The 27,259-nt window shown below is 38.7% G+C and overlaps 1 protein-coding gene across 3 annotated transcripts; it reads right to left on the reverse strand.

The window, feature by feature from the left end:
• LOC108765479 (uncharacterized) lies at positions 1-27,133 on the reverse strand. Of its 3 annotated transcripts, none has more exons than XM_018514232.1 (4): positions 26,645-27,133; positions 12,690-12,794; positions 6,555-6,763; positions 1-3,487 (listed from the first exon to the last, which is right to left on the reverse strand). In XM_018514232.1, exons 3-4 carry the CDS (start codon positions 6,734-6,736, stop codon positions 1,162-1,164), a joined length of 2,508 nt encoding a protein of 835 aa, XP_018369734.1. In that variant the 5' UTR covers positions 6,737-6,763; positions 12,690-12,794; positions 26,645-27,133; the 3' UTR covers positions 1-1,161. The 3 variants fall into 3 exon arrangements, with proteins under 3 accessions (XP_018369734.1, XP_018369735.1, XP_018369736.1); XM_018514233.1 differs by lacking the exon at positions 26,645-27,133 and adding an exon at positions 13,812-13,885; XM_018514234.1 differs by lacking the exon at positions 12,690-12,794.
• Positions 27,134-27,259: the final 126 nt, after the last annotated feature.

A 27,259-nucleotide genomic window follows, 5' to 3' on the forward strand; every position in this document is an offset into this window, starting at 1 on the left:
TACGTACGAATTAGCAGCGTTTGAGATTCGCCATTCATCTCTCTATATACAAATTATTTAATATAAATAAACGAATCTCTACACTTGTAATATACAAAAGTAAGAACCGCGGGGGAGGAATCGCAGAGTATCCTCTAGACGGAGAACGGCGATGCCTCGGCGAAGAGTTTTGTCATGAGAAATGCTGTGTACATATCTACATACAGAACCGTACGGACGACACATGTTCGACGTTCTGCGAATAAATAGCCGCTTAAGAGTACACGCCGTAGCAACTAGATTGATCTACCTGTGTGCGTCAGACGATGTTGCCGCAATTACGTCGACGAACGTAGATAAAAAACAGAAAGAGAGGGGAGAAAGTACGTGTGGATGCAATGCGTCAATAAGCGTAAAAACTAAAGCCTCCTTTCGAGTTCGGCGTACTCTAATACTTCTCGAGTCGGCTAACACCTGACGACTTAGCGCGATAATGCTCTTAATACTAAAACGGATATTTCCATTTAACAAATATCGAATAGCGGTTTCACGCACCAGTTTGCCAATACGCGAGACGCAACGAGTTTGTGTATTTATTTTGATTACGGCGCAAGGCGATATTACGCGGCTTTGCGGCAACGTATCATCGAGTTTACAAACTCGCGTCGCGTTTTTTAAATAAACAATTTCAATGTTCAATTGCATAATTATTCTGCCAAATCAGACCTTGTTACGCACAAGCAAAAGAATGTGTTGTCAGAAGAAAAATGCGACAATTGAATTCTCGACGTAGTCGAAGAGACGAGCCGCCGGCTACTCGGAACACAAACGTTCGTATCGTTCGATCTCATTCACACCATATTGTCCAAAAATAAAAGGTAAAATTAGAACACTTAAAGACTGTGACGGACTACAAAAATATGTCGATCCACGTTTCAATGCACTGTTCTTTCATCGGACTACATTAGGTACTTATTTCTATTTACTTATTGTCTCGATCGCTAGAAGTCCCTTACCAAGCTCATACAACACACGTGAACGCAGGCGTAATTTACGCTCCTTTCCTTTGCCTCGCGCGTATTTTTTCTCCCGTACGATCGCATCGATCATTAAAGGAACTAGTTCTCTCGCGATTTCAACGCGTAAAAAAATTCCGCGCAGTGTCGCGAGGTCCATTGCGATTCAACACTCCTCCGTAGACGTGCTAGAGATCTGTGTGCTAGCGCCGCTAGAGAAGCTACTCCTGCAAGTCTCTACGGCGAGAGCGGTGTCCGGCACCTGGACGAACTGCACTTTCTCCTTCGGCCACCTGCTCCTGCCGTAGACGCAATTGAAGATGTTGTAACGATGATCCATCTCCAGGTGGCTCAGAGTGCTACTGTGCCGTCGCTTTAGCACCTTCTTTGCCATCAAGCTACGATTGTTCTTGTACGAGAGCTCGCGATGGAAGCAGAAAAACTTACGCAACTCTCGTTTCACCCGTCGGGATCGATAGCCAAAGAGCAACGGGCTCACGTAGGCGGCCAGGATTAAAAAGCTGAGTGCGAGCACGTCGTATTCGTGCGGGAACACGTAATCCGAGTATCGTGGCAGATTCTTGATCATATTTAATAGGACGTATGGCGACCAGCAAATCAGGCCCATTACGATCACCAGCGCGCTGATTCTGGCCGCCCGAGTCTCCTCACGATACCTGAACAAGGAGCCGTTGCTGATCCGATGCTTGAGAGAATTGATGTAACTGTTGGTGCTACGTACACTGGCCACTCGGTGCAGCGAACTTGACTTGCCAGGCGCGGGCGTGATCGTCACGATGGGCGTCAAAAAGCAAGACGAGGGTTCCGGACTATTGTATCCAACGGTTTCTGCATTTCTACTAATCGCGTATGATTCCACATTGGCATCGAAGATACTGGGTCTTGACAAACGGCGACTGGGTCGTCTCGGTCTCTTGTTCTCCGAGTTACCGCTAGAATTCGGGACCTCGTTTTGCGCTTGTTCTTTTGTCTTGATCGTAACAGAGGCCTCGTCCTCGATGCAACGAGTCGTCGTCCTAAAAGAATCCCGTTCGAGATTGTCCACGTCATCACATGGCTCCTCCTCTGTCCTCTCGCATTGGGTAACTGACAGAAGACAGTCGGAGGATCTTTGATCTGTGAGGATTTTGATCTTGCGAGTTGTCTTAGGAACTGTTAAGGAGTCGAAGTAATCGTAGCGTCGCTCGTCGTTCTCGGAATCGCTTGAGTCCGTCCCGGCGATCCACCCGGAGGATTCCCCGATCTCGTCCGTTAGATCACACGAAGATCTCCGATCGGCTTCCGAATCGTGGAATTTGCTCGCAACGAGGTTCTCGTAGGACGAAACGCGTTCCTTCTTGAAGTAGTTTGTCTGCATATCAGCTGCCTCCGTCAAATTATTATCATTGTTTTGATCAGACGGCACTTCCACCGGTTGCAGTCCTACCGTGAAGACGATCCCCGACGACGTCTGCTCGTCATTCGATCCCATCTGTGCAGCGTCCAAGGATGATGAAAAGGATCTCCGACGTGATATCTGATTGACCGAATGCGTAGTCTCGCTTGTCTCGTCGATGGACGAAAGACTCGAGATTTTGGGTATTCTACGAAACTCTTCGGGAAACGTGTCAGCGGATTGATGCTGTGCCTTCGCGTAATAGTACGGATCTTCGCTGAAGCTGCCCGACGAAAGAATCGGTCGCGAACCAGTCCTACGAGTTCTCTCAGAGTTTCGGTGCGCGGCCGAATAGATGCTGATATAAATCCAGCAAACACCGGCGAATGGAAGTAGATATGCGAATACACTGTGTACGACCGTGTAAATGAGTCCGTAAGTAACAGAGTCGTTAGTCATGGTACGAAAAATCACAGTAGAGTTCTCGAGGAGGCCGATGCTGCTATCGATCTTGATCGACTCGATCGTTTTAAGTAACGTTGGCGTCACGTCGTCGATCACTTCCTCTTCTCCCTCTTCGTTAGTCCCGTTGCCGAAGAACGCGAACGCGGATTCGAGCGACGTCTCCGCCGTCGCGGTAACGTTTGATGCAAATTCGCGATAGGACGAGTTATTCAGCAACGTTGTCGTGCTGCAGGACAGCCACAGGCTACGCGGACTCGGGTTCAAGGCAGCGACCAAGCCGAAGGTCATTGAAACCAGCCAGATGGAGACGATCAGCACGGCCGACTTGAGCTTGTCGACTCGAGCCCGGTAACGCAGTGGGTCTACCACGGCAAAATATTGGTCGACGGCAATCAGCAGGACCGATAGCACCGACGACGTGGTAACGAGCGCAGTGGCACCTTCCGATATCGCACAGATATTGCTGGCAGCCGACGCAGACGTCGATGTCGAACCGAACGGCGACGTGAAGTCATCCGGCGTTGACGTAGATGCCATCAGGGTGTCTTCCACCGTCGGGCCGTCCATCATCAGCAACGGGTTCAGCACGGCACACGTCAGCAGATTCGAAACGGTTAGGTTCATCACGAATCTGGAATTGAGACAGAACAGGCCGTCTTCAACATCGAACGTTGATAATGCCCGACTCCTGTGCGTGATTGTCTTAAATTAGCAATCGATGATTGATCGAATGACAATAACTCATTGAACCATGAGATGAGATCTGTTACGATTAATAAGATGCAAGGCGGAATAGAATAAGAAAAAAAGAAGGAAAGGATCTTTTATATTTTTTTTTCACATGGATCAATGTTGAATCGAAACGATTTGATAGTTAACAGCAGACACAAACGTATATAATTCGTTGGTAGAAAGCAACATCAAAAGAGACACAAAGCCACAGAAAGCACTGAAAGAAAAAAAAAGCCAAGTTTTATTTTCGTATTTTTCTGCTACGCTTTTGATTACAAGTCACGTGTTAGCAAACACGAATATCATTTGAATTGTACCGAATTGCTTAATATTCTTGCTCCTATCGTGGATGGATTATATTCGCCGTTTCTGCCAATATGACAAATTCTTCTTGAAAACATTTAAAGTACTCATGGTGTTTCGTTTCGTTTATTTGTGTTACCAATGGATCGACGAGCGAATTCAACTGATCGCTTTGATCCAAGTATAGCTCGGAAATATCGTTCACGTTATTTTGCAAAACGTTGGACACGAGATAATAAATGAATTTTCCTTTATACAGTGGTGAATGTTACAGTTTCGAGTTGCACTGTTAACAGCGACGAAATGTTCTGAAAATACGACAGATTTATTATTACATTTCGTTGCTGCGGTTGCCAAAGTTTGGTACTCGGCGAGTAATTGATTTCCTGGCTCAGCAGGTGGAGGTCTACGTAATAACAATGATATAGATCCAGTCTTAGTAGTGCGCGGCTCTATTAATACGGCTTACTAATATCAACTGAAACGTTTACTTTCGCAGAAATTAGTTGAGTCTTGGCCCAATCGAATTTCAATAAACGAGAGCTGACATTACATTCGTCTCTCGACGCAGGAACATTATTTACGATCGCAGGATATTCAAACAGCACGACTCGTCATATTGATTTGCACAAAATTTTGTTTGTACAGTAAATAAGAGCCTATCGCAGTCTGAATACGTCAGTCATCTTTACATCTCACGTACGCGGTTATTTTTACGTTGCCTGCAAATAGGGCTCCGGAGTCATTTGCGCGACGGCTAAATTTCCAATGATGAAAATTACAGGAGGAAAACGCCTACCTACCTACCTACCTATCTACCTACCTACCTACCTCTGTCTTTCCGCATTACGTCGCCTGGCGTCGACGACGACACGACAAAATCACAAACTGGAATATTTAGACTGGCACGGTCCCACGATCGAGGAGCACGGAGTTTATGCAATCTATAGAAACGACGCATTAAAATGCTATTTTATTTACAGACACGATAGAAAATACATCCATGCACTTGTCCATATGTAAAAGCACGCAAACGCGAGCGCCCGAGCGAAAATAATTTTTCTGCTATTGATATGGCGATTGGCTCTCGACATTTTTAACGAAATCGCATCACAGTGCGAGAACAGGTGCAACATTTTCCGTAACTAAATTTTAACTGTAACCAATAAAAAAAATGATCCGTGCGGTACTCATCAAAGCGCTTTTAATTTTAATACAGAGCAAGCCACGGATATAAATATCGGTCGCGTGAGGAGTTTCTATTTATTTCGGACCGCAGCCTTTATTTTACAGCGCTTTGCCGTTATTTCATTTTATCGCAGTGAAACCGTAAAGTTTGGTCGATTATCGACTCGGGGAAAAAAACGCAAATGCAGTCGCTATCGATGTGCATGTAGGGTTATTAACCTTGGCATGGAACGCAACAACGCGTGAAATGAACGCACTGCGGATTATTTATCGCCGTCGCATTTCCGTGAATATTACGCGAAAGTATGGCGACGCCTAAATATATTATTTCCATCTCGTCGTCTCGCGCGCGCGCTGCTTTTATTTCCGGTTTGGCGTGCGACGCCGCGACGCGACAAACGCACACGAGACTCGTTTCGGTTGCGACGCTCGTGTGTCCCTTGTATCCTTTTCAGTCTTTGCTGTCCACAAGAATAATTACGCTCGTTATCACATACGTCAACGAGCTGCGTTTAACGAATTTCATAAACCGTCGCCTACGACAACTGACGTCGCTCGTGTGAACTGGACCGCTTCTTCGATGACAACATGATAGCAATTTTGCAATCGCATTAACGTCACACCACACAACAATATTATTTATTTATTATACATTATCCCTTTTCCTATAAATAAGTATCACTGTTAGAAATGTTCTTAAATTTCATTAACTTTTAATGTACATTGGTGAATGAAGTTTAATTTCTCTGTAACTGAAAGGACTATTAATGCACATGTTAATGAGATTTAAGTTTACAGTAACTGCAAAATTAAGTGTAATGAAATTTAATATACTTTTATAAATGACATTTAATTAATCGTAATTGAAATAACTATTGTACATATTAATGAAATTTAAGTTTGTAGTAACTTTTAAGTTAAGCGTATTGAAATTTAATGTACTTTTACATTTACGAATATTAATAATATTTTAATTAAGCCTAATACTATTAACGCTTAACGTTTAATACGTTTACGTTTCTTACATGTCATTAACGTAAATTACTTTTCAGTTACAGATCTCGTACTTTTCATTAACGTGTAAATTAATTTCTATAATAATGTGTTCATTAATTTCAATACACACGTTCATCGCATTTAAAACTACTGTAATTCAGTTTTTATTTACATCATTCATTACATTTAATTTCGTGCATAACCACATGCTTCCTTTACACGTTAATTAAAATTCATTGAGAAATTTCTAACAGTGTATAGCGTGCAATAATTCGAGTTATTGACATTGAAATGTTTGGACAGTGAAATGTTTGGGAAACAAAGATACGTAGCAAGATGTATATGTTAGATAAAAGTCTCCAAGGGGTACTAGAATGATAGTAAAAGTCAATAACAATGTTTCTCTTCTCGGAACCGAGAGAACGACTCGGATATTTTCAACTTGATCATTCCCGGCACGAAAGAATCGATCCACTAACCTGTTAGAGATGGTGCGCAATCCCGGCCTGACAAGAAACGCAAGCAGAAGGGTCGCGTTGAGGAGAAAGCAGCCGAAGAGCACGAAGCTCCAAGCCGCGATCCCCGGATTGTTCCACCATCTTTCCAGATTTCCCAGGTCCGCAACCGATCCTCCTCCAATTCCCGTCGCAGCTCCATCCATTCACAAATAATAAGTATATTACGGGATCTGGAACAAAATGGAACATCGTTTTCATCAGAGCGGCCATTCGACGTCTATATACCTATAATTTCGAGATCAAGATTGATCCTTCAACTAATTTAGCGCGAGATTACTTTCGTAATATTGGTGTGCCAAGGGAATTATTCGTTAAAGAAATTAAATTTAAAGATGCTAGAAGGTTTGTGGGTCTGGCATCTTTGAAGTAAACACTCGTGGAAACCTCAAATATTATCATGAAATTCAATTTATTTGAAGCGAATTCCAAGAAATTATAAATTTACTCTGAGCGTGTTCCAAGAAAGTTGCGTGAGACTGTCGCGCGATCAATTCTTCGATTATGGTCCAGCTGTTTCTCCCGCTGGAAATTTTCTTATTGCGTTCTCAAAATGGATCAATTTCGCATGATGTCGCGAGGAAATGGCGCGACTACGACGCTCTGAAGGAGTTCCCGTCGACACGTATTTTTAGACGGATTTCCCCGTACACACGTGTTGCAAAAATATCCGCGTGGATATGTAACACGCGTGTACACGCGCTCAATTGTACGCGCACGAACGAGATTGATCGAGATCACATGAGGATCTTAAGAAAGAGGCGAGCTCACGTGACGGGAAAACGTGCCTTTTGTATTCCACGCGAAAAGATGGTTTCCGCGAACCATCCGTTGTTGTACCCGCATATAACAGTTCGAACAAATACGGTCTATTTAAATAATAAAAGAGAGATAATCCACGCAGAGACCGAGGTTAATGCTATGAAGATGTCTTCTGAATATAGCGTGGCGTACGTTTCTTAGCTATCTTTGTCTCCCTTTCTTCTCTCGCACTTAAAATGCTTAAGGCTGGTATTCATAATCGATTCTTATATTTAAGACTGTCTCTTAAGCACGCAGTCTTAAGATGTCACAAACCAATTAGAGGGTATATCGTTTTAAAATATTATTAAGACAATCTTGTAATAAGAACAGACTATAAATATAGGCCCATGTTGTACTTTTAAAGTATTTAAGGCCCGATTGCATCAACGTTACTTTGATTTTAAGTGAGGTTTAAAACTCTTTCTGTCTCTATCTCTTTTCGGCTTTAAAACGAGACAGATAGAGTTTTAAATCTAGCTTAAAGTCAAAGTGATATTGATGTGACTGGGCCTAAAAGGTTTAAAGTATTAAATTATGTTCAAATTATGTATTTAAATCATGTTTTTTTTGCAAGTAATTAAAACAGGTTGATTTAAAAAGATCAATGGTACGCGGTATGCGTACATATGAATGTAATTTTAATAGAGAAAAACGCGCTTTTGTTCGCCATCGTAACACCTGAGGCGTGTAAACAGAAAGCGCAGAGATGTATAACACGTTTCGAAAATAAAACGATTCTTCTTCTCTATCTCTCTTTCTCTCTCTGTTTCTTTATCTGATTAACGTCAACTAATTTGTTTTCGAATGACAGTATATCGTTATCCGCTCGTTTTTTTTTGCACTGGTATTACTTGAATGATTGACTGCGGTCATTCAAGTGAATAATCTTTATCATTAACATCTTTTCACTTATCTCTCAATCTGTGCAAAGTGTTCGTCGCTTTTAAAGTCCCTGTTTAAACGTTTTACGGACGATTTTTAATATATTATCAAGATAATCATTTTAAAATCACGACAATCTTAGCACTTGTAGCGGGACGTTATAATTATGATAAGAATTATTTAATTAGATAAAGACCTCTCATTTAGACTTAATATCTGTTTAGACAAGCAATACGTAAAGTCGTAAATTATAGTGGTAAGTGACAATGACCTAAATTCCATCAGTCTCGTAATCCGTAAAACGCGCCGAGATTTGCTTAGACTCGACTAGAAAAATAATTGGTCTTGCGATATAATCTTGATTTGACTCATATGACTTTATTTTCGCGAATAAACGGAGAATAAATGAGAAATAATGGAGAGAGAAGAATCTACAGCAGTCTTTGTACGATATAAAGTATGGGATTCTAAGTTCGTACACACAATTCTTTTCTGTAGTGATGAAGAATAACGAGGAAAAGAGGTAAACCAACAAAGTGGAACTTATCATTTCAACGTGCAGGGATCGACCTTACACTCGATTGCTGCGAAATCTGGCAGCGGTTCAAAACTCGAGACGTTGAGAAAACGAATAAAAGAAAGAGAGAGAGAGAGAGGCAGAGAACATGTCGAAGGCATCAATTTATGATGATCCGCACATACAGACAGCCGTTTATTTCCGTTTGGCGAAATTCTCACGAAAGATATCGTTTGGAGATCCGACCATACAACATGGATCCAACAGCCGAACGATCCATTATCTTGGTTGGTTTCCGAAATGGCATTATCGCGCGATGAGCCCGCGTCATGAGTCACGATCTCGCGTTCGCGACGACGAGAACATACCATGCCAATGGAAACAAACAGAACTCCACGTGATTTTATGGAGCAAGTGATAATTGAGCTGGGAGTGAGACCATTTCGTACATATGACGGGCGTTCTCGTTGCGCAATAAATGCGCAATCCCGTCTTTAACTCGCTCTTATTCCACGGTATCTCTCGGGCTTGTCTTCTCGACACGTGAGAATGTCATTTCAAATGTACTTTTATAACCGGTGCCGAGTATTACGAGCGAAATCGTCGCGATATATGTTTCGCAGTAAAAATTGTAGGTCTCGTAAATGTTAACTAAAAGTTACGAGAAGACTGGAAAATAACCTACACTTTTCATGATATATTTTCGACGTAACACAGTTATAATGTTATTAATGTCTTTTCATCTTGAAATTGTTTTAATCGTGTAATTAAAAAAAAAATTTAATGTTCTATATAGTTTGTCTTCTCTCTAAACTTTTTAGAATGGAATCTCGCTCTAAAGAGTGAAAATTGAGTCCGTATTCAAAAAGAGTGGCTCAATTTTCAATCTTTAAGAGCGGTATTCATAGTCGGACCTGATATTTAAGACTGTCTTAAGTACAGTCTTATGATGTTATGAACTAATCAAAGGGCTGTGTTAGCATCTTAAGATATTACTTAAGACGGTCTTAAAATAAGAACCTGCAATTACAATTATCAGCCCAAGAGTAAGATTTCATTCTTTAGGGTGAGATTTTCGTTCTAAAAATTTTAGAGTTTCCTTAATATTTAAAATATTATTAAATTAATTGGACGCACAACAAAGTTTGCCCTTAATTACCATAGTAATTCTTTTCATTCAGACTAAATGATTTAATGTGAGTCGAAGTATTGTTATTCGCACTATCTACTGCGGCGTTAACCAGTACATTTATATTCCACTTAGCATTTCGACCGGAAGGCAAACTTATACAGTTGCAGATGTACGGTTCATCGCGAACCGATTCTTGAGCTGCTGCTATAAGAGGCTCGAACACGCGTGGCGATTATGCGAATTTCGCTGCGTAATGCACGCGTCTTATAACGGTGTTATTTTCGCGCGCGTGACTTGATAAGCGCGAAATCGCTTCCGCGCGAACGACCGCGACAACGTCTGCCATTGTATATCCTGCCAGAAATAGCGCGCAAAAATCTAAACAGAACCGCGAGCCGCTCATTACCCGGCCGTCAATTGCGCACGGCGCGGGCGCGATAACAGGATCACCGGCAGCGAATCCGAAGCAGATGTCATTGTCATTCCGAGTAAAGCGTGCCGCTCACGTGAGTCGACATGGACCGCGATATGTCGTGTCGGCCCGCGCGATGCGGGTACGCGGAAATGTACATATCGGGGAAATTGACGACGTCGGCGTCGACGACGTCGGCGTCGACGTTGTCGGCGTTATACGCCTCCGGCGGCTCCGATAAGGCTCGATTCTGTATTTCGATTTCGACCCGCGTGGCGATGTTCCCTCGCGCATCGCAACAGACTTCAGGCAAAATCTTCCATGAGTTATCGCTCGTATAATAAGAATGGTACAGTAATAAGTACAGAACGCAATGTCGAACGATGTTTCGAAAGTTACTACAATTTTTACGCGATGTTTTGCCACAAGAACTGATCTGTCACAACTGAGATTTAATTTGAATTTTTAGGGATGAAACAACCCTTTAAAACTTAATGGGGATGGGGATATTTTTTAAATATTGGATTTTTGGAAAATCTAAATACATAGTTATCAAGTATATTAAAAATCATAAAATTTTATCTAAAAAACATTTGTTTATATATTTTATCATTTCATCAATATAATTGATTTGAATAAAATATAAGCGTTAGCTTTTTGAAGGATTATTTCACTCTTTAAATCTCGAATGGAATTGATATAAAAAACTTTTCTTTCAGATTTTTAAGTTTAACAACATAAATTTGTGAATTTACTAGTGGCTCGCAAATTACAAACATAAATTATAAAGAGTATTTATAACCACGCACTGAAAAATCTTTGCTTCTATTCGTCCTAATGAGATTTTTATATTGAAAATTATTGCTTCTATTCATCTTAACGAGAAACTTTTATATTGAAAAGTTATGAGAAACGCCAGATTTCCAGATTCTGTGCTTGTCACAACGATCCTTATTTTCTCCATCAATATTGAGATTGTCCTTCTTAATGTGAGACGAACAATAACACCAGACAGAACGTTTCTCACAACTTTTTAATATAAGTCTCTCGTTAAGATGAATAAAAGCAATAATTTTCAGTATAAAAGTCTCATCAGGACGAATAGAAGCAAAGATTTTTCGACAACATATACACAAACGTATATTGTAATTCGAATAAAAATTTGTTGTTAATTTATTCTTTTAATCTTATGACTAAGAATAATTAATCGTTTATTTATTTCAATTCTTTTAATCTTATGATTGCAAACTATTTTTATATTATTTATATTGTATATAAGATAGTCTGATATATAGACCGAAACGTCTACACTGAAAAAAATTTCTGGTTGAAAATGGACGAATCAGAAATTTCTGGTTAAATTTATTAGAATTTTAGTTGAGATAACCGGAATTCTGGTTGATACTATATTTCTGGTAAAATCTACTAGAATTCTTATTTTTACCAGAATAATTATATTAATCAGAATTCTAGTTATCTCAACTAGAATTCTAATAGACGTAACCAGAAAATTCTGATTCGTCCATTTTCCACCAGAGTTACTGTTTAATCCAACCAGACTATTTTTCTCAGTGTATAATTTGTTTCTGTAAAACGTAAGAATTTTAAATATATAACATTTGCAAAAAAAAATTGCGCGTGGCTGAATGCTCTTTATAATTCGAATAAAAATTTATTGTTAATTTATTCTGTTAATCTTATGACTAAGAATAATTGATCGTTTATTTATTCCAATTCTTTTGATCTTATGACTGCAAACTATTTTTATATTATTTATATTGTATACTGAAAATGGTCTGATATAGGCCGAAACGTCTATAATTTGTTTCTGTAACGTAAGAATTTTAAATATATAACATTCGTAAAAAAAAAAATTGCGCGTGGCTGAATGCTCTTTATAATTCGAATAAAAATTTATTGTTAATTTATTCTTTTAATCTTATGACTAACAAGAATAATTGATCGTTTATTTATTTCAATTCTTTTGATCTTATGACTGCAAACTATTTTTATATTATTTATATTGTATACTGAAGATAGTCTGATATAGGCAGAAACGTCTATAATTTGTTTCTGTAACGTAAGAATTTTAAATATATAACATTCGCAAAAAACCACCTTGCGCTGAATGCTCTTTATAATTTATGTTTAACAACATATTTCAATGAGAATCGAATAGGTTCCAGACAGTTGCGACGGATCTCTAATTGCAAGTTCCAGACAGCGCGGCACTACGATCCGTGAGACACAATTTATCACGCGCGAAGACGAGTATCTTGGAAATCTCTAATACTTCCGAAGGCCGTTCGATATTAGGTTAACAAGAGAAATTGGGTAAGGCCGATAACTCACCAGAGATATGTGAAACTTAGTTGATCTCGATACAAGGGCATAACATGGCGCCAAGATCGCATCTATTCCTTCCGTACCAGCTCTCCGTGCTCCATTCTCGAAGACCTTGAAGATAAAATAGACACCAGAAGCATTATTCTTACTGTGTTCCTTCGTCTTCCGATAAACAGTATTTCTCAAGTATTTCTTATCATCTATCGCGACCGCGCAACGCCGGAATAGCCGCAAGATGCAACTTGAAATAGATTTTGCGTAAGAATCTTTTATCTATAATTATTAAATGTTCAATATAAAAGGTATCTAACTTGAAAAATATATATAAGACGCAACGGAAAATTTAAAAGTAAATCAAAAAGATGTGTCGATGCCGAAGAATGAAATAGAGATAAAGACGAAATTACATCAGAATTTACATTGTGCAATTTATTTCGCATATTAAATCGTTCTCGATGTTATGTACGCCCTCTTCGAGAATAATTATCAAATCTGTTTTCCTAATGATAAGTCAGCAGATGAATCGAACAAGCGCGACTATACAATGATAAGCGATATTTTTTATATAGCATTTTGTTGAAAAGTTAAGTCACGCGCGTATAACATCTACGATGCTCTTTCTGGACTTCTCCAGTTGACGTTTGGCCTTGGATCTTATTTCACCGGCGATTAATTCAAAAGGATTGATTAATTCCAGAAATCTCACACTATCGCGAACTTCGATATAACTCGACCTGTCGCGTGTCATTCAAGACAAAACGGCGCGCGAAAGGAAAATTTATCAGGATGAAAAACACTCGGGAAAATTGTACGTAACACTGTATAGAAAATTTCAAAGTTACGTTTCGATCAACAAATCGAAATGGAAACTTTAAATAATAATAAATAGTGATTTCGAGGAAACCTAAAATACGGTAGTAAAATCTCTTTGCTCTGTTAGGCGCGCTCAAAAAAAAGTATACATCCAATGTGAGATGCAACAAACAGATATTACTTCACTCTGTAAACGGAAATATACAACTCGTTTAAAAAACAAACTCCTCGTAAAAGTATTCGTGAAAACAAATCTTGGCTTCCGCAATTCGCGCTTCTATAATATTGCACGGATTTATGAAATTTGTTACTCACCCCACGTTGCGTGAATCAAAATTCATTCGTAAACAAAATTTCCTTGAGACAATGTTCGTTTTTGCCCGAAATTTTCCAGAGACTAGTGATGAAATAAAAGATGGAGACACAAAGTTATCGATGAGTTATTCACGGATGCAAAAGTCACTTTAATTAACAAGTGAATTCGCTCGTGAGAACAATTAACGTCTCTGGAAGTTGCCTAATGGAGAGGACGGTCAAAGATGACAAGTATTTAAGATGTCTCGCGAGAACCAACTGACACCATGAGCAAACAACGTGGGACTGAGGAATCCCGCCATTGACGAAATGTTTAAAATCACTTTAAGAATGAAAGCAGAGAGGGGGGGGGGGGTCTATATTAAGCATTAATGTAAGTACATCGCGAGTATCATATGATTGCGAGAGCCAATATTATATCTTATCGACCTCGGATAAAATGTCGCCAGTCTTATTGCAACGTAATCTCGTAAGATTACGCGATTATCTAGCCCCGAGGAAACGCGCGAGAGAGAATTAGCATACCAGAACGTAGACAGGTGTGGAAAGAGCACCTGGCGAGAGATAGATAGGGTCGACATTAAGGTCATTAAGATTTGCAAAGTATAAAAGTGTCCTTAATCTTTACCATAGCTGCGGAAGATCGTAAAATATCACCAAGCGTATTCATAGCAATGCAAATACACGTTTTTGCGTCGCTACTTTCCGCATCGTATCGCAGCATCCGATTACATTAACAAAACAGCGAACGCGAGAAGTTGACGTCTTTGCATTTCTTGCCAAGTTATTCCTTTTTACGACGCGGCGCCGGTAATTAAAATTAATTAATGTATCGCTCATGGATGCGGAAGTAATCATCTCTTTTTATCTTCCCAAATTTAATATTCTCTTATTTATTACCATGTCACTCTGTTTTTTTGCCACTTCCGTATTTATACTTCCGTATTTCAAGGGAAGTAAAAATATTTATGACGCGTATCGTATGGGATTCCCTAATATCGGGTTATATCACCACGTACGAATTCATATTGCCTTGGTAACGAAAAAGAGTCTTGTTCCTTAACACGGCTGCGAGAATGCGTGGGCAAGCCCGAGTATCATCGAATACAGCTTCATTTCCTGGTCGGAGAATACGAGATGTTCCAAATTCCAAGACGTTTACCGTTCACTTCTCCGCCACATTGCATTCTTTTTTCTATACGTGGAGTCGCGTGTGCGGACGATATCACGCTCATTAAATCCAAAAATATACTCATTAGAGAGTCAATGAGTTTTTTTTTTCTTTGTCGGATATACGAATAATTTTAACATAAATTATCGCAATTATTAGTGAAGATTTTAGATGACTGTTCAGGGAAATATTCGCAGCTGATATTATTACTGCCGACGGCAGATGTCGTAAAAGTGTATCTTTATACATACATGACATTGCTTGTTTTTGACTTGCGTTAATCTTTATTTCCTAAGTATTTTCTTACCATTTTTAACGTCGATAAGTATAATATTCGAAGCGATAATCGCGTAAATAACGCAATGCTACAAATTGCCCGCAAGAAAGCTTTGCAAAGAGTGACGCACTCTTAAAGAGTCCGCTATCATCAATTATCCCATTAAGATAATTATACCCATTTAATAGGAATGAAACTTTTATATCTTATTCCGCGTGTAAGGTCGCGATATATTATCATTCGATATGATATATCTTATAAAGTCTAATCGAGCACGTATAACAGTGATCTGTTCTATTTCAATCATAGTATTTTATATCTACGATTTCAATTCATGCACTGAAAAAAATTTCTGGTTGAAAATGGACGAATCAGATTTTTTTTTTTTTTTTTTTTTTTTTTAGTTAAATTTATTAGAATTCTAGTTGAGCTAACCGGAATTCTGGTTGATACTATATTTCTGGTAAAATCTACTAGAATTCTTATTTTTACCAGAATAATTATATTAATCATAATTCTATTTATCTCAACTAGAATTCGAATAGACATAACCAGAAAATTCTGATTCGTTCATTTTCCACCAGAGTGACTGTTTAATCCAACCAGATCATTTTTCTCAGTGTGTGCAATTGATGCAGGATGCATTAAAATTATTGCACAGCTTCTGTTTTCCCATTAACTATACTTGCTTAAATCTAGAATCTAGAATTTAGAGAGAGAGAGAATCGATATTGCCCTAACAAAAAAATTCGTTATTAATGTTTATATTAAATAAAAATCTCGACAAAAAACCAAGGAGTTTTCGTATCTTTTTTCACGACTAACGGTATCGTTGAGAAAGCGCAGTAATTCCAACACTCGCCGGCGAGTTTCCGGCAAGCAAGAAAGTGAAACAGGAACGAGCTACTTTAAATATCCGCTTTGAATATTTTAACCGTCAAATCTGGAATTCTAGGCCTATCCTCGATAAGATAACGATATTTGATGAGAAAGCCTATTAATTTTAAAACACTCATTACATAGCGAACAAAGAGAACTATGTAGGAACGAACGCAGCGAGCAGCCCTATGTGAGTTTCCGACATCAACGTGCTTCTGACATCACTGAAACTTTTCTCACTCTTGTGCACGACGCTTGCTTCCGAAACAACGCAACACGGAAACCGCAATATCCGCTACTAACTGCCTCATACATCGAGTAACGAACTTTTAATTTCGCTAATAATAACGAAAAACCTCTCATGGTGCAGGGAATACAAGAGTAAAGAACCAGTAAAAAATTCACTATTCGCTTAAATTTGATACGGAGAGGTTTGTCTGAATTTGTTGCTCTCAAAATATGCAAGTTACGAATTTGTCGCTTGCAAAAGAAGTGTAAATAACGACGAAAAACCTCTCAATTGCCTGTTTTCCTTCGAGCCATTGAATAGTGTTGTCACATTTTTATACTGTTCTAAGCAGGGTTGAGTAGTGCCAAGTTAAAAAGCTGAGTTAAGTTAAAAAGTTAAAAAGTTAAATAATTTTAACTTAACTTAGCTACATTTTAGACTCTTAACTTTTTAACTTTATTTAGTTACATTTTATCGATAACTATTAACTTTTTATTTAAATTTTTTGAAGTTAAGTCTCAGACTCAAACATATACTTCATTTAGAACATACTTTATATTTTACTTACATTATATATTGATTTCAATCTAGCAAAAACCGTATATTTTAATGTATCTAGTTTTTGATAGGTTGAAATATATATATATATATATGTATATATATAACAGTATATATAAACAAAAAATTTAAATAAAATATAGAGTATATTCTAAATGTGTAGTGTATGTTTGTCGTTTCCGTTTTTGTAAGACTCTGAAATCATAAAATAGAAAGAAATTTAACTTTTAATTTTTCAATTACTTTTTTTTTATTAATTTAACTTTTAATTCAATTAATTTCATTATACATTAACTTGTATCTTAACTTAGTTAAAAGAAAAAATTAACTTACCCAACCCTGGTTCTAAGTGATAAATATTTCATAACTTTGAGCCTAGAATTGAATAACTCTGACGAAAGTAATCGTTAAGTTTCAGATTTAAATATTAATTATTAATTAAGTTATTATATAAATGTAAACGAGATGTTACAATTTCATGTTCTTTCCTAACACATATTGCAATATCGTTTGGCTATTATAAAAAGTGACGCAAAAAATGACTTCCTCGAATTCATCAAATATATTGCGTATGATGTAAAAATTTTGAATACTAAGCAATAGAGCAAACATTGAATCACTCCAAGAGTCATTTGGGTACCTATCATGGAACATGTCGGAATGAATTCCGATCGGAATTATTCCGTTTTTCCTAAAAAATACAATAAAAATCTAGAAAATAATTGAATAATTCCGATCGGAATCCATCTGACTTTTTCCATGACAGATGCCCTGCGATGGAATCGGTGACTTTGGCGCGTACACTGCAATTTCCTTCGAACAGCAGCGCTCTGTTCTCTTTTATTGTGAGACTTGTGTTTCCCGAAGGAGAAAAAGGGGATTCCCATGCCTCGCTATATTATACTGCAAAGCGGCGGAAATTAATGACGTGATCCTCTCTCGCAAGAAGAAATTAAATTTTTCTATTACGCGAATAGCTTTTTCCTTCGAGCTTTCGACACACGCCCGTCCCGCGTTTCGCAACGCCGTGGCTTGTGCGCCTCGAATCTCTCAATTAGTGAATTCCACGGACGGATATCGGCGGACGGGAGCGTCGTTTCACAGGCTTGTTAGCACCTTGAAGCGCTGGCTCGCAGCCATTCGCGCGTAACTCGTGTTGCAACTCACCACCGATCACCGCTATACGTTCGTCGAATCGAATAATATCAAAGATCGGCTTGATAGGGAAAGAGCGAGAAAGACGGATCAAAGTACGATTTTAAGATGGAATAAATTAGAATAATTTACGAACGAATTATTCCAATTTAAAGGCCAATCAACATCTTTACGATATTAATAGCAGCAATTAATAACTGACTTCAGGATACGCGACGGATTTAATACACCTCGGCCTTGCAAGCCGCAATTTTCAGCGTTTCCCTTGCGCGTGTTCTCCTCACTTTATATCTTATTTTTATATTCCATTGTCAGCTTAAGCGGCTACCGTTTATCCTTTAGCCGTGCCATGTCAGTACCGACGCCAAGGTCGACACTTTTTAGTTCGGTACGTCCGTCAACGGATCGCTGATCTTGAAATATCGTCTCGACGCACCGCCTACGTCAGATTTAACGCCTTAAAATCATTCTTCGTGGCAAAATGCACGAACCGTTATTAATAAACGAACCCCGTGTTGTTGCGGGTGCGTCGCGCGTATAATGCATGCGAGCGGAATAATTATGCGTAGGATCGCGCGGGATCGACTGTACTCGCGCAGCTCGCGCTTCGCCGAAGTTCACCGCGGTGAACAAAGGTATTTTATTCGAGTGAAAAAGCGGCGATATACGCGGGCAAAATCGATTCGGCGTAACGACGCGAGCTCGAGTCGTGTTAATTGCTTCGTGCGCGATCGCAATCGCCTTGTACTAACTTTTTAAGTGGAGGAGGGTATGTGTAAACTGTTCCACGCTAATTTTCCCGCTAAATCGCAATTACACGTATGCAGAGTGCGCTGCAATCGCGTGCAAAAATCGTACGGATCAAGGTCGCGTGTACACGTCGAAAAGTCGTGAATCACGTATGCGAACTCATATTATCTGCATTTTTGAAATTTTACGTTGATAATTTTTACGAAAATACTTAACGCAGGCATACTCTTTAGCGTGAATGATAATTCGTAAGCACTTTAAACGGGACCAAGATCGCATACCTGATGTACATCGAAAGATCGTTACAGATTACTTTCGATAATAGCTCAGTACTTCGGCCTCTCATCTGTTTTCGAAACGTATTATCTCAGGAAAGATAATTTCGGAGGAAATACTTATAAGCGCTCTTGACGTACCACTGGCGATTTTCAAAGCGATAACAATCTTTAAAGTCACGTGAATAATAACGAGATGACCTCAGAACGATTATTACGTCAGAATATTCGTAGAATACTATGAGTATATTCTTTAGACAATTACTTATCGCGTTATGTACTTTGATGCCCGAGTGTTACAGGGCATCTGATCTTGGCAACCTGCTGCGATGTGCTTCAACAATGCTCTAGCGTGCGACGTTCCCATCTCAACTGTGTCTCGAATGATTTAGCACCGATGTTCGGCCAGGCAGTCAACAAATGCGGCCAACAGTCGCATTAATCACCGGTCGCTATAATTAGTTTGTCGGAGTTTAATAGACGGATTATCATCCGATTGACGTACCTGTACTTCTCTCATAACTGGCTGCTGTCTACGATTGTAATGTATATTTGGATTATGTTCTTTGACACGACCACACGAACCTCATAAGTTCTTTAACTGGCTGCTGTCTACGATTGTAATGTATATTTGGATTATGTTCTTTGACACGACCACACGATGATATTACGATGTATCATGACATAATGTAGACGCATCATCGTCTATCGCCAGTTTTCTATCTCGCCGTATATCGTCAAACGCAGGAAAACAAACAGTTGGGCGAATTGCTGGAGGAATTGATCTCGGATGTAACTCTCACGAATTCTACCTGGGCGTTGCTGAATTTACAGATATGCGTCATCGTTAACGCTTCGTACTGTTCCACGTTTCGGTATCGTTCGCTTCTCACGTATTACTCACGCGGTACTCCACCTTGACAAACGTTGATAAAAGCTGGAAGATATACAGAGCGCATTAATTTGAGGAATCCGGCGAGTTACAAAAGAATAAATACCGGAAAACACCAAGCTAAATGTGTATAGTCGGGAGCGGAGGGAGAGAATCGAGGCCCACTTTGTGTATTCGTCGAATTCTAAACAAATTCGTTATTCTTGGACTTTTGTCACGTCGCGATTCGATCGTTGCACATACCTCTGTTTTTGTCTCGTGGTGATTACGTTATCAGAATCGTGCTTCGCGTTCATCTCGTATCACTCGAAGGAAAGTTCCTTAATCCAACTCGAATCGTTTAACGGCTATTATTTTGCCGCGTCGTAAGGAAAAGTTATGCTGCTTATCATGTGAATATATACTGTATTTAACCCCTGTTGTCCGTCTAACGTGGCCTCTCGACCCTGTATTGTCAATTTTTTTCTATGATAGATAATTTGTTCAATGAAAAATCATTAAGTTGAACTGCGTGGATAAATTTCATTATTGAAATACACGACTTTCTTAAATTCTCTTTGAAATACATTTAAATACCGCCGATAGTGCCATTTTGACTAATCATTTCAAATTTTTTCTTTTTTTATATTAAATATACAATAGAACATTAAAAATATGTAAATATAATAAAAATAATTCTAAAAATTCTTACAATTAACGGACTCTCGAAATTCAAAAACGATTCAAACAAAACAAATAAGAATCAAACGCAGTAAATTAGGCGCAATATTATAATAATATATATTTAGAATAACTTTTATTAATAATAAAATTAATAAACGTTTTGGCGTCTCTTCGGGTCATCTTCAAGGTCTAATCATATCTTGTTTCAATTTAAATCGAATGCGTGTTGCTCGCAGTTGCACAGTTGGCCAGAAATAATTCTAATAATATATAAATATTAAATAGTAATATAAATATAAAAATAACTCTCTTCATTAACTAAAAATAAAAATAAAATTGGCACTTCCGGCAATGTTAATAAAAATAACAGTGATTCAACTAAATTGTGACGTAGACGTAAACTTTGAAGCGCGCAGTATTTTTAGATAATAAGATACATCATTTATTTATCATCATCATAAGATACATTGATTTTGCTTAAATAGAAATAAAAATATTGCTATTGAACGCGTATCTATATAAATCGAAATAAATTTACAAGTAAAATGAGCATATCTGAATAACGATTAACTCGACTAGTATATTATTAAATCATCAAAGAGAGAACGCCTATTACCTTTCGCGACATTTGAAGCGCGCGCGATTCCATTTAATGTTACAGCAACAATGACATGCTGGCGTTGGCATTGCACTGGTTATCGTTATCGTTACCAGCACGATTTGCGCCCGTAATCATGGCACAGATCGGTCTGCACCCATCAGTGCGAACTAGGTTAAGGCGAATGAGAATCACTGTTGACCGGGTCAGATTCTTATCAGGCATTAACACTAACTGCATCAGTCAGCGGGGGACCAGCGGGGAATCGCGCGAACTTTCCAAGATAATCGCGAGGAAATGTTGTAACGGTACTTTTCCAGGCTGCTTCCCCTCATTTTCATATGGAAAGCGAAGATAAGTCGTGTACGTAATCGACGCGGCGCCGGCATGCGTCAGAAAAATAATTAATGCACTCGGCTTGATAGCGCGGTAACTAACTCGCGCGAATCTGGGGAACTAGATTAAAGCCTCACGTAAAGACTCACACAGTGGAGAAATTTCGCATCGTTTTCGATACGAAATGCAATTAGAACACGATATCGAGATGTTCGAACGTGGAGTAAATACATACATACGTCGCAGTTCGTTATATACGGGATAATATCTGTTGGAGTTGCACGTTACTTTCACTACGGGGGCTCTCGACTTTCTTACTTGTCAGCCATAATTATATACGACATAACAGTAATTTATCAGGTTTCTATTTTCGTTGTCATTAGAAAACTGAAAGAACAGATTCGCTATTACAAATGTAGATCCTTGACTCCTAAGAGCCTTGATTCCCCGTTCCGCAGGCTGGCTCTTTATTACGATCCTTGATACACCATGAGATCCCTGGAGCCGATAGTTTTTTTTCTAATTGTTTATCGATCTTGAAACTTTTATTACGCTCTTTGTATGTATATTTCGCGCGTACACGAAGCGACATCGAAACGAAACGAAATAGCAAAGTCAATTTTCACGCATATACAAAGATCGACGGGGTGGTCTATTAAAAGATCGTCTGTAACAAAAATAACGGAGCATCGGGTACTGTTCCATCGTGATTCGCAGCCGCCTAATTTCGTTTGGTACCAAGCAGGGTATCTGCCAGTCACTTTCGGTCATGCCCGGCGTAATGGAGAATTTTTAGGGACTCCTGACGTCAATCGACCAGCGGAGGAGGAATTCTAAATGAGATCCCTCCCTTGTTTAATATCTATAATTATCAGCGTCCAATCGATACTTATTATTGCTGGTAAAGAAATTCGTGAGCCATGTGTAATTGATTTTATTCCATATTCATACGTCCCACATGCGGCATGATAAAACGAAGGAGGAGAGAAATTCTTTTTATAATCGAGAGTAACGGCATTATTATTTTTACTTGAAAACATCGCATCGTTAGCGATGACATCAGTCGGTTACAACGATGAACACCGTGTAAAGCACCGTGTGAATCATCGTGCACCTTCCTTAAATGTAAACGTCGTACACACGCCGCGAAGTCATTAAACCTCATTTGACTTGTAGAGAATACCGCAGTCCGCATATCCTCGAGACACCGATTTGTAGAAACTGCAATAAGTGCGCACATCGCGTATATATACAAGCCAACTAATCATTTTCAATAGAAATGATACATAGAGATGACGATAGAGAAAAACCTGAATAACACGACGGTAATATCGTAGAAATAATAAATATGTCAGGAATTTCTAAAAAAAAAGTTTAACAATAAACCGTCGTTTTCTTCATTCTCGATAACAGAGAAATATAATGCATATTGGAATCATGAAAATTGCTTGCGCTATTTTTAGATATTACGATTAACATTCATATTCCATACAAATTTTAATCCTCCGCTCCGAGAAAAATTTCTGGTTGAAAATAAACAAATCAAAAAATTCTGATTGTATTAATCAGAATTTCGGTTATCTCAACTAGAAATTATAATGAATTCAAATTAGAAAATTCTGATTCGTCCGTTTTCAATCAGAATTTTAATTAATGCAATTAGATTCTTTTTCCTCTGTACATCTGCAATTATATTGTATTTTTACTCCATCTGCAATCCGAGTCTTTTTTGTCATTTTTAGCTTTAAACAAAATTCAAAGTTACTTTTAAATATCTCTCTATTATTACGTTATCAAATATTTTTGTTGTAATTCAAATGTTAAAAACCTTTAATAAAAACTGAAATTGGAGAAAAAATGAGAGTGAAATTTGAGAGTGAGATTTCGCTTGTGCCAAAAAAAGACTCAGGTTGCAGAGGAAGGATAGAGAAAAGTTAACAATTTCGCAAACCACCGAATACTTTTCACGCGATGGCGGAACATTTTCAAAATATTCATAAATACGAAAGAGATCAGTCGTTAAGAGAATCAGTCGTTAATTTATCTACGCGTTATAAAAATATATTCTTCGGAGGTTCACTCGCGGTTAATGGCGTGTCATAAATTTTCGATACACAGCCGAAACACGAAACGTGTAGAAACTTGTGTGGCTATATAATCTGATACTATACTAAAATAAACCGCGAAAATTCCGCGGAGCAAAAAAACAATATCGAAAGCGGTTAATACGGCTCGACGTTGCAAAGTAAAGGTCGGCTGTACGTTCGGCTACGAATGCGAAATATATTACGTAAGTAAGTATAAATCCGAAACTTTCTAAACGCGCGCCGAGGCGTCGCGTCGCGTCGCGTCGCGCCGTCTCCGAGTTGCGATCTTGATCCCGTTCACGGTGGTCTACGTGGGCTTTATTGACGGTCGTACGGCCGAATCGCGAGTGCCGTGTCAATGCGTCAAATTCAAAGAGAATTTCACTCATGTATTTCTCATTTGCCCATTCATCTCTCGACCGCACGACTAAATTTCGACTAAATCTCTTTTTTTAATATACCGAATGTTCTTTAAAGACCGTAACGATACTTAAGGAGGTTGTAAGGCAAATGCAATATGTTAAGAACTACTTGAAAAAATTACAGACTATTCTAAATTTCATTTAATAATAATACCAAAAAAAATAGAAACAATTGACCAAAAATCTGGATCAAAAGTTATTTAAATAAGTAGTAATATTTTTTTAATTTGTACTCTAATATAAATATATGAATATGTATTATAAAATAATGATAAAAATCTCAATTGTTTTATAGAAATACTCTAGGAATTCAACAATATTTTTGTAGAGTTATCTTGAGATGCAGACATTAATAGTTCAGTAAATAAATAAAATTTGTTATTTGTTATAAACTAATGGTGAATCTCAATGAAACTTTGCATGTTTTGTACTTAATATATTTATATAAAAACATTTAGATTTTTTTTATTATTTTAACAATTTTTATTTATAACAATAAAACTAATAACAAATAAAACAAATAATCTATAAAAATGTGTTGCTCAATAAAACCAGAATGTTATGAACACAACTTTCACACGTATGTAGTTTGTTTAAAGTGAAAATATTAATATATGTGTTTTATGCCCTTACAACCTCCTTAAGAGTAGATTTCTGAGACGAAAATTCTAATATCAAAATATCGAGGATATAATAGTTTTTGAATTATAAACATTTAAAAAGTTCTATTCTTTATTCCTGCACTAGACTGTATTAGAACTTTTTTCCTCGTTTTCGTTAAATACATAATACCTACCTCACTTTAAGTTACAAAAGTATACTAATTCATCCACAGAAAATAAACCTCGTGTTAGCGAATCGTATCGTCTAAAGTCGCGCGTTTAAATGTGAGTGGCATTTTGCGATGTACGTACCATGGAACATGTCGGAATGAATTCCGATCGGAATTATTCTGTTTTCTCTAGAAAACACATAGAAATCTAGGGAATAATTGAATAATTTCGATCGGAATCCATCCCGACTTGTTCCATAATAGATACCCTGAACGCGTGAATTTTAAGCGGTATAATTCGCTAACTTGAAATGCTCATAATTCAAAAACGTTTATAGCCTTGACATTTTGGTATTAGGATTTTCGTCTCAAAACGATCTTAAGAATCTATCCCTAAGCGTCGTTACGGTCTTCATTGGACACCCTGTACATATACACGAGTCTATTATGCGCTATTTTGAAATATTTACGCCCACTTAACTGGACCGTGGACTGTCGAAAATAATAACATTACGCGACGATGCCGATGGTACGTACCATCGGCTCGGCCACCGGAACCTTCGGCCTTTTATTTTCGCGTTACGAGGGAAGGGGGGAAAAAAAAAGAAAAAGGAACGGCCGTGGAGAAACGTCGATCGGTTCGTTGCGCTGAACGCCTGGCGCGTTGCAATGGAACCGAGCGTTTCGAATGTTAACTCTTGACAGATTACGCAAAGTCGTGCTACGGAAATATAATGTATGCGGAATAAGTCAACGTTAATAAACGAATGCGCATACTCCAACCCTTTGTGTCAAAACTTTTTGTTCGTCAGCATTTTTATATATATCAACAGTATATATCTTTGAGTCTTCAGTCGTCAAATATACATATATACGTAAAATAGTTATGAATAAGTTTTATGGGAGATTAAATCGAAAAAAAAATTACGATCCTCCATTTGAAAATTATCTGTTCCCTTTTTTTATGTCAACGAATTCCGATACGCGGTATCTGTGTCACGAAATTGACATTTCAGAATAGCATTTTAAAGTAGCCGATATGGCTTCGTGTACGTTCGAATAATTTCTTGAACAAAAAAACTTAACGTTACAGCGAGACGTGTTTCTATCGGTGGCCTTTATAGGACATGTGATAGTATTACTAACTAAGGGAAACCCCGCCAGTAAGCCACACTACCTGACATCGCGTTTCGTATTTGCATACTTAGGCGTGGACAGGAAAATTCGCGCCTCCATAACCGTTTCGATATCGGGAAAGTAATAGCGCGGTATGCAAACGTACGCGTTTCAAAATCATTATCGGAGTAAACGAACATCTATCGGATTCTAATGCTGGCAGTAATATTCCTTTATCGCAGAAACAAATATTCTTTTTCTTATGCATGTCTCCACTAAATATAGATTAACTTTAATATCTCGGTTCAACTTATTCTTCCTCTTTTTCTTATTTTTATATCCGTTTTTACTGTAGATAAGCTTTAATCTTGGTTTAACTTACTTTTAATCCTTTTTTAACTCTAAGAATTAAAAAAGGATAAAGATATATTAAATTAAACCGAGGTTAAAGTTGATTTTTATTTCCGCAAAAAAGGAATATCATTGCAGAAAATGAAATAAAAGTATCGTCGATAGCGAATTAAAAGGAACGATAAAACGATACAGACTATCTATTTTCGAATGGACCAGTGCCGGGTCCATTTCGCCGAGTCGAGTATTAAAAAGGTTAAAAGCGTCCGGCTGACACGATAAGAAGACAGGAAGATACTCACCGTAAAAATATCCCCGATTCGACAGCCTCCTCCCGCCCGTCTTTCCCGTCTTTCCCGCGTCGCGATCCGCAGGTAAGGTAAGTTCAGACGGATGAATTCAGCTGGCTCGCTCGGTGCGGCTGCGAGTGGCTGCGGGGAGAGTCGGGTAAGTCGGCTGCGCGGCTGGCCGTTGCCCCGAGTAGCCCGAGTGTCAAACGGCACGGACAATGGCTCGTCCTGACGCTCGCCCGCGCCGGCCGCATGTCAGGGACGCGTGCTCCGAGTGCTCCGAGTGCTCCGGGTGCTCCGAGTGCTCGGCGACCCGGCGGAGAAGCGGGAGAAGGAGAGAAAAAGCGAGTTCGACGAAAGGGGAGGTCTCGGCGTTTTTTTTTTTTACACCCGTGAGCGCCCTCCGCACTTTCGCAGCGACGCCACGAGAGACGCGTTCCCCCGCGTGTACACGCTACCCCCTTCGACTTCAACGTGGAAAAACGCACGCGTCCCGCTGTACACGCCTGTACACGTCTGTACACGCCCGTACACGCCTGTACACGCCGCGCGACGCACCGTAACGGACTGAACTGACTGCAGTGAGCGCGTAATACTCCGAACTCCGAGTACTCCGACTCCGAGCCG

This window comes from Trachymyrmex cornetzi, unplaced genomic scaffold (assembly GCF_001594075.2).
Source record: "Trachymyrmex cornetzi isolate Tcor2-1 unplaced genomic scaffold, Tcor1.1 scaffold490, whole genome shotgun sequence".
NCBI classification, from domain to species: Eukaryota; Metazoa; Arthropoda; class Insecta; order Hymenoptera; family Formicidae; genus Trachymyrmex; species Trachymyrmex cornetzi.

Excerpts from the sequence above, each read along its gene's own strand:
- LOC108765479 (XM_018514234.1), bottom strand. The coding sequence starts at position 6,736 with ATGGATGGAGCTGCGACGGGAATTGGAGGAGGATCGGTTGCGGACCTG. Across the intron at positions 3,488-6,554 it reads TTGCGCACCATCTCTAACAG|ATTCGTGATGAACCTAACCG; the intron begins GTTAGTGGATCG and ends TCTCAATTCCAG.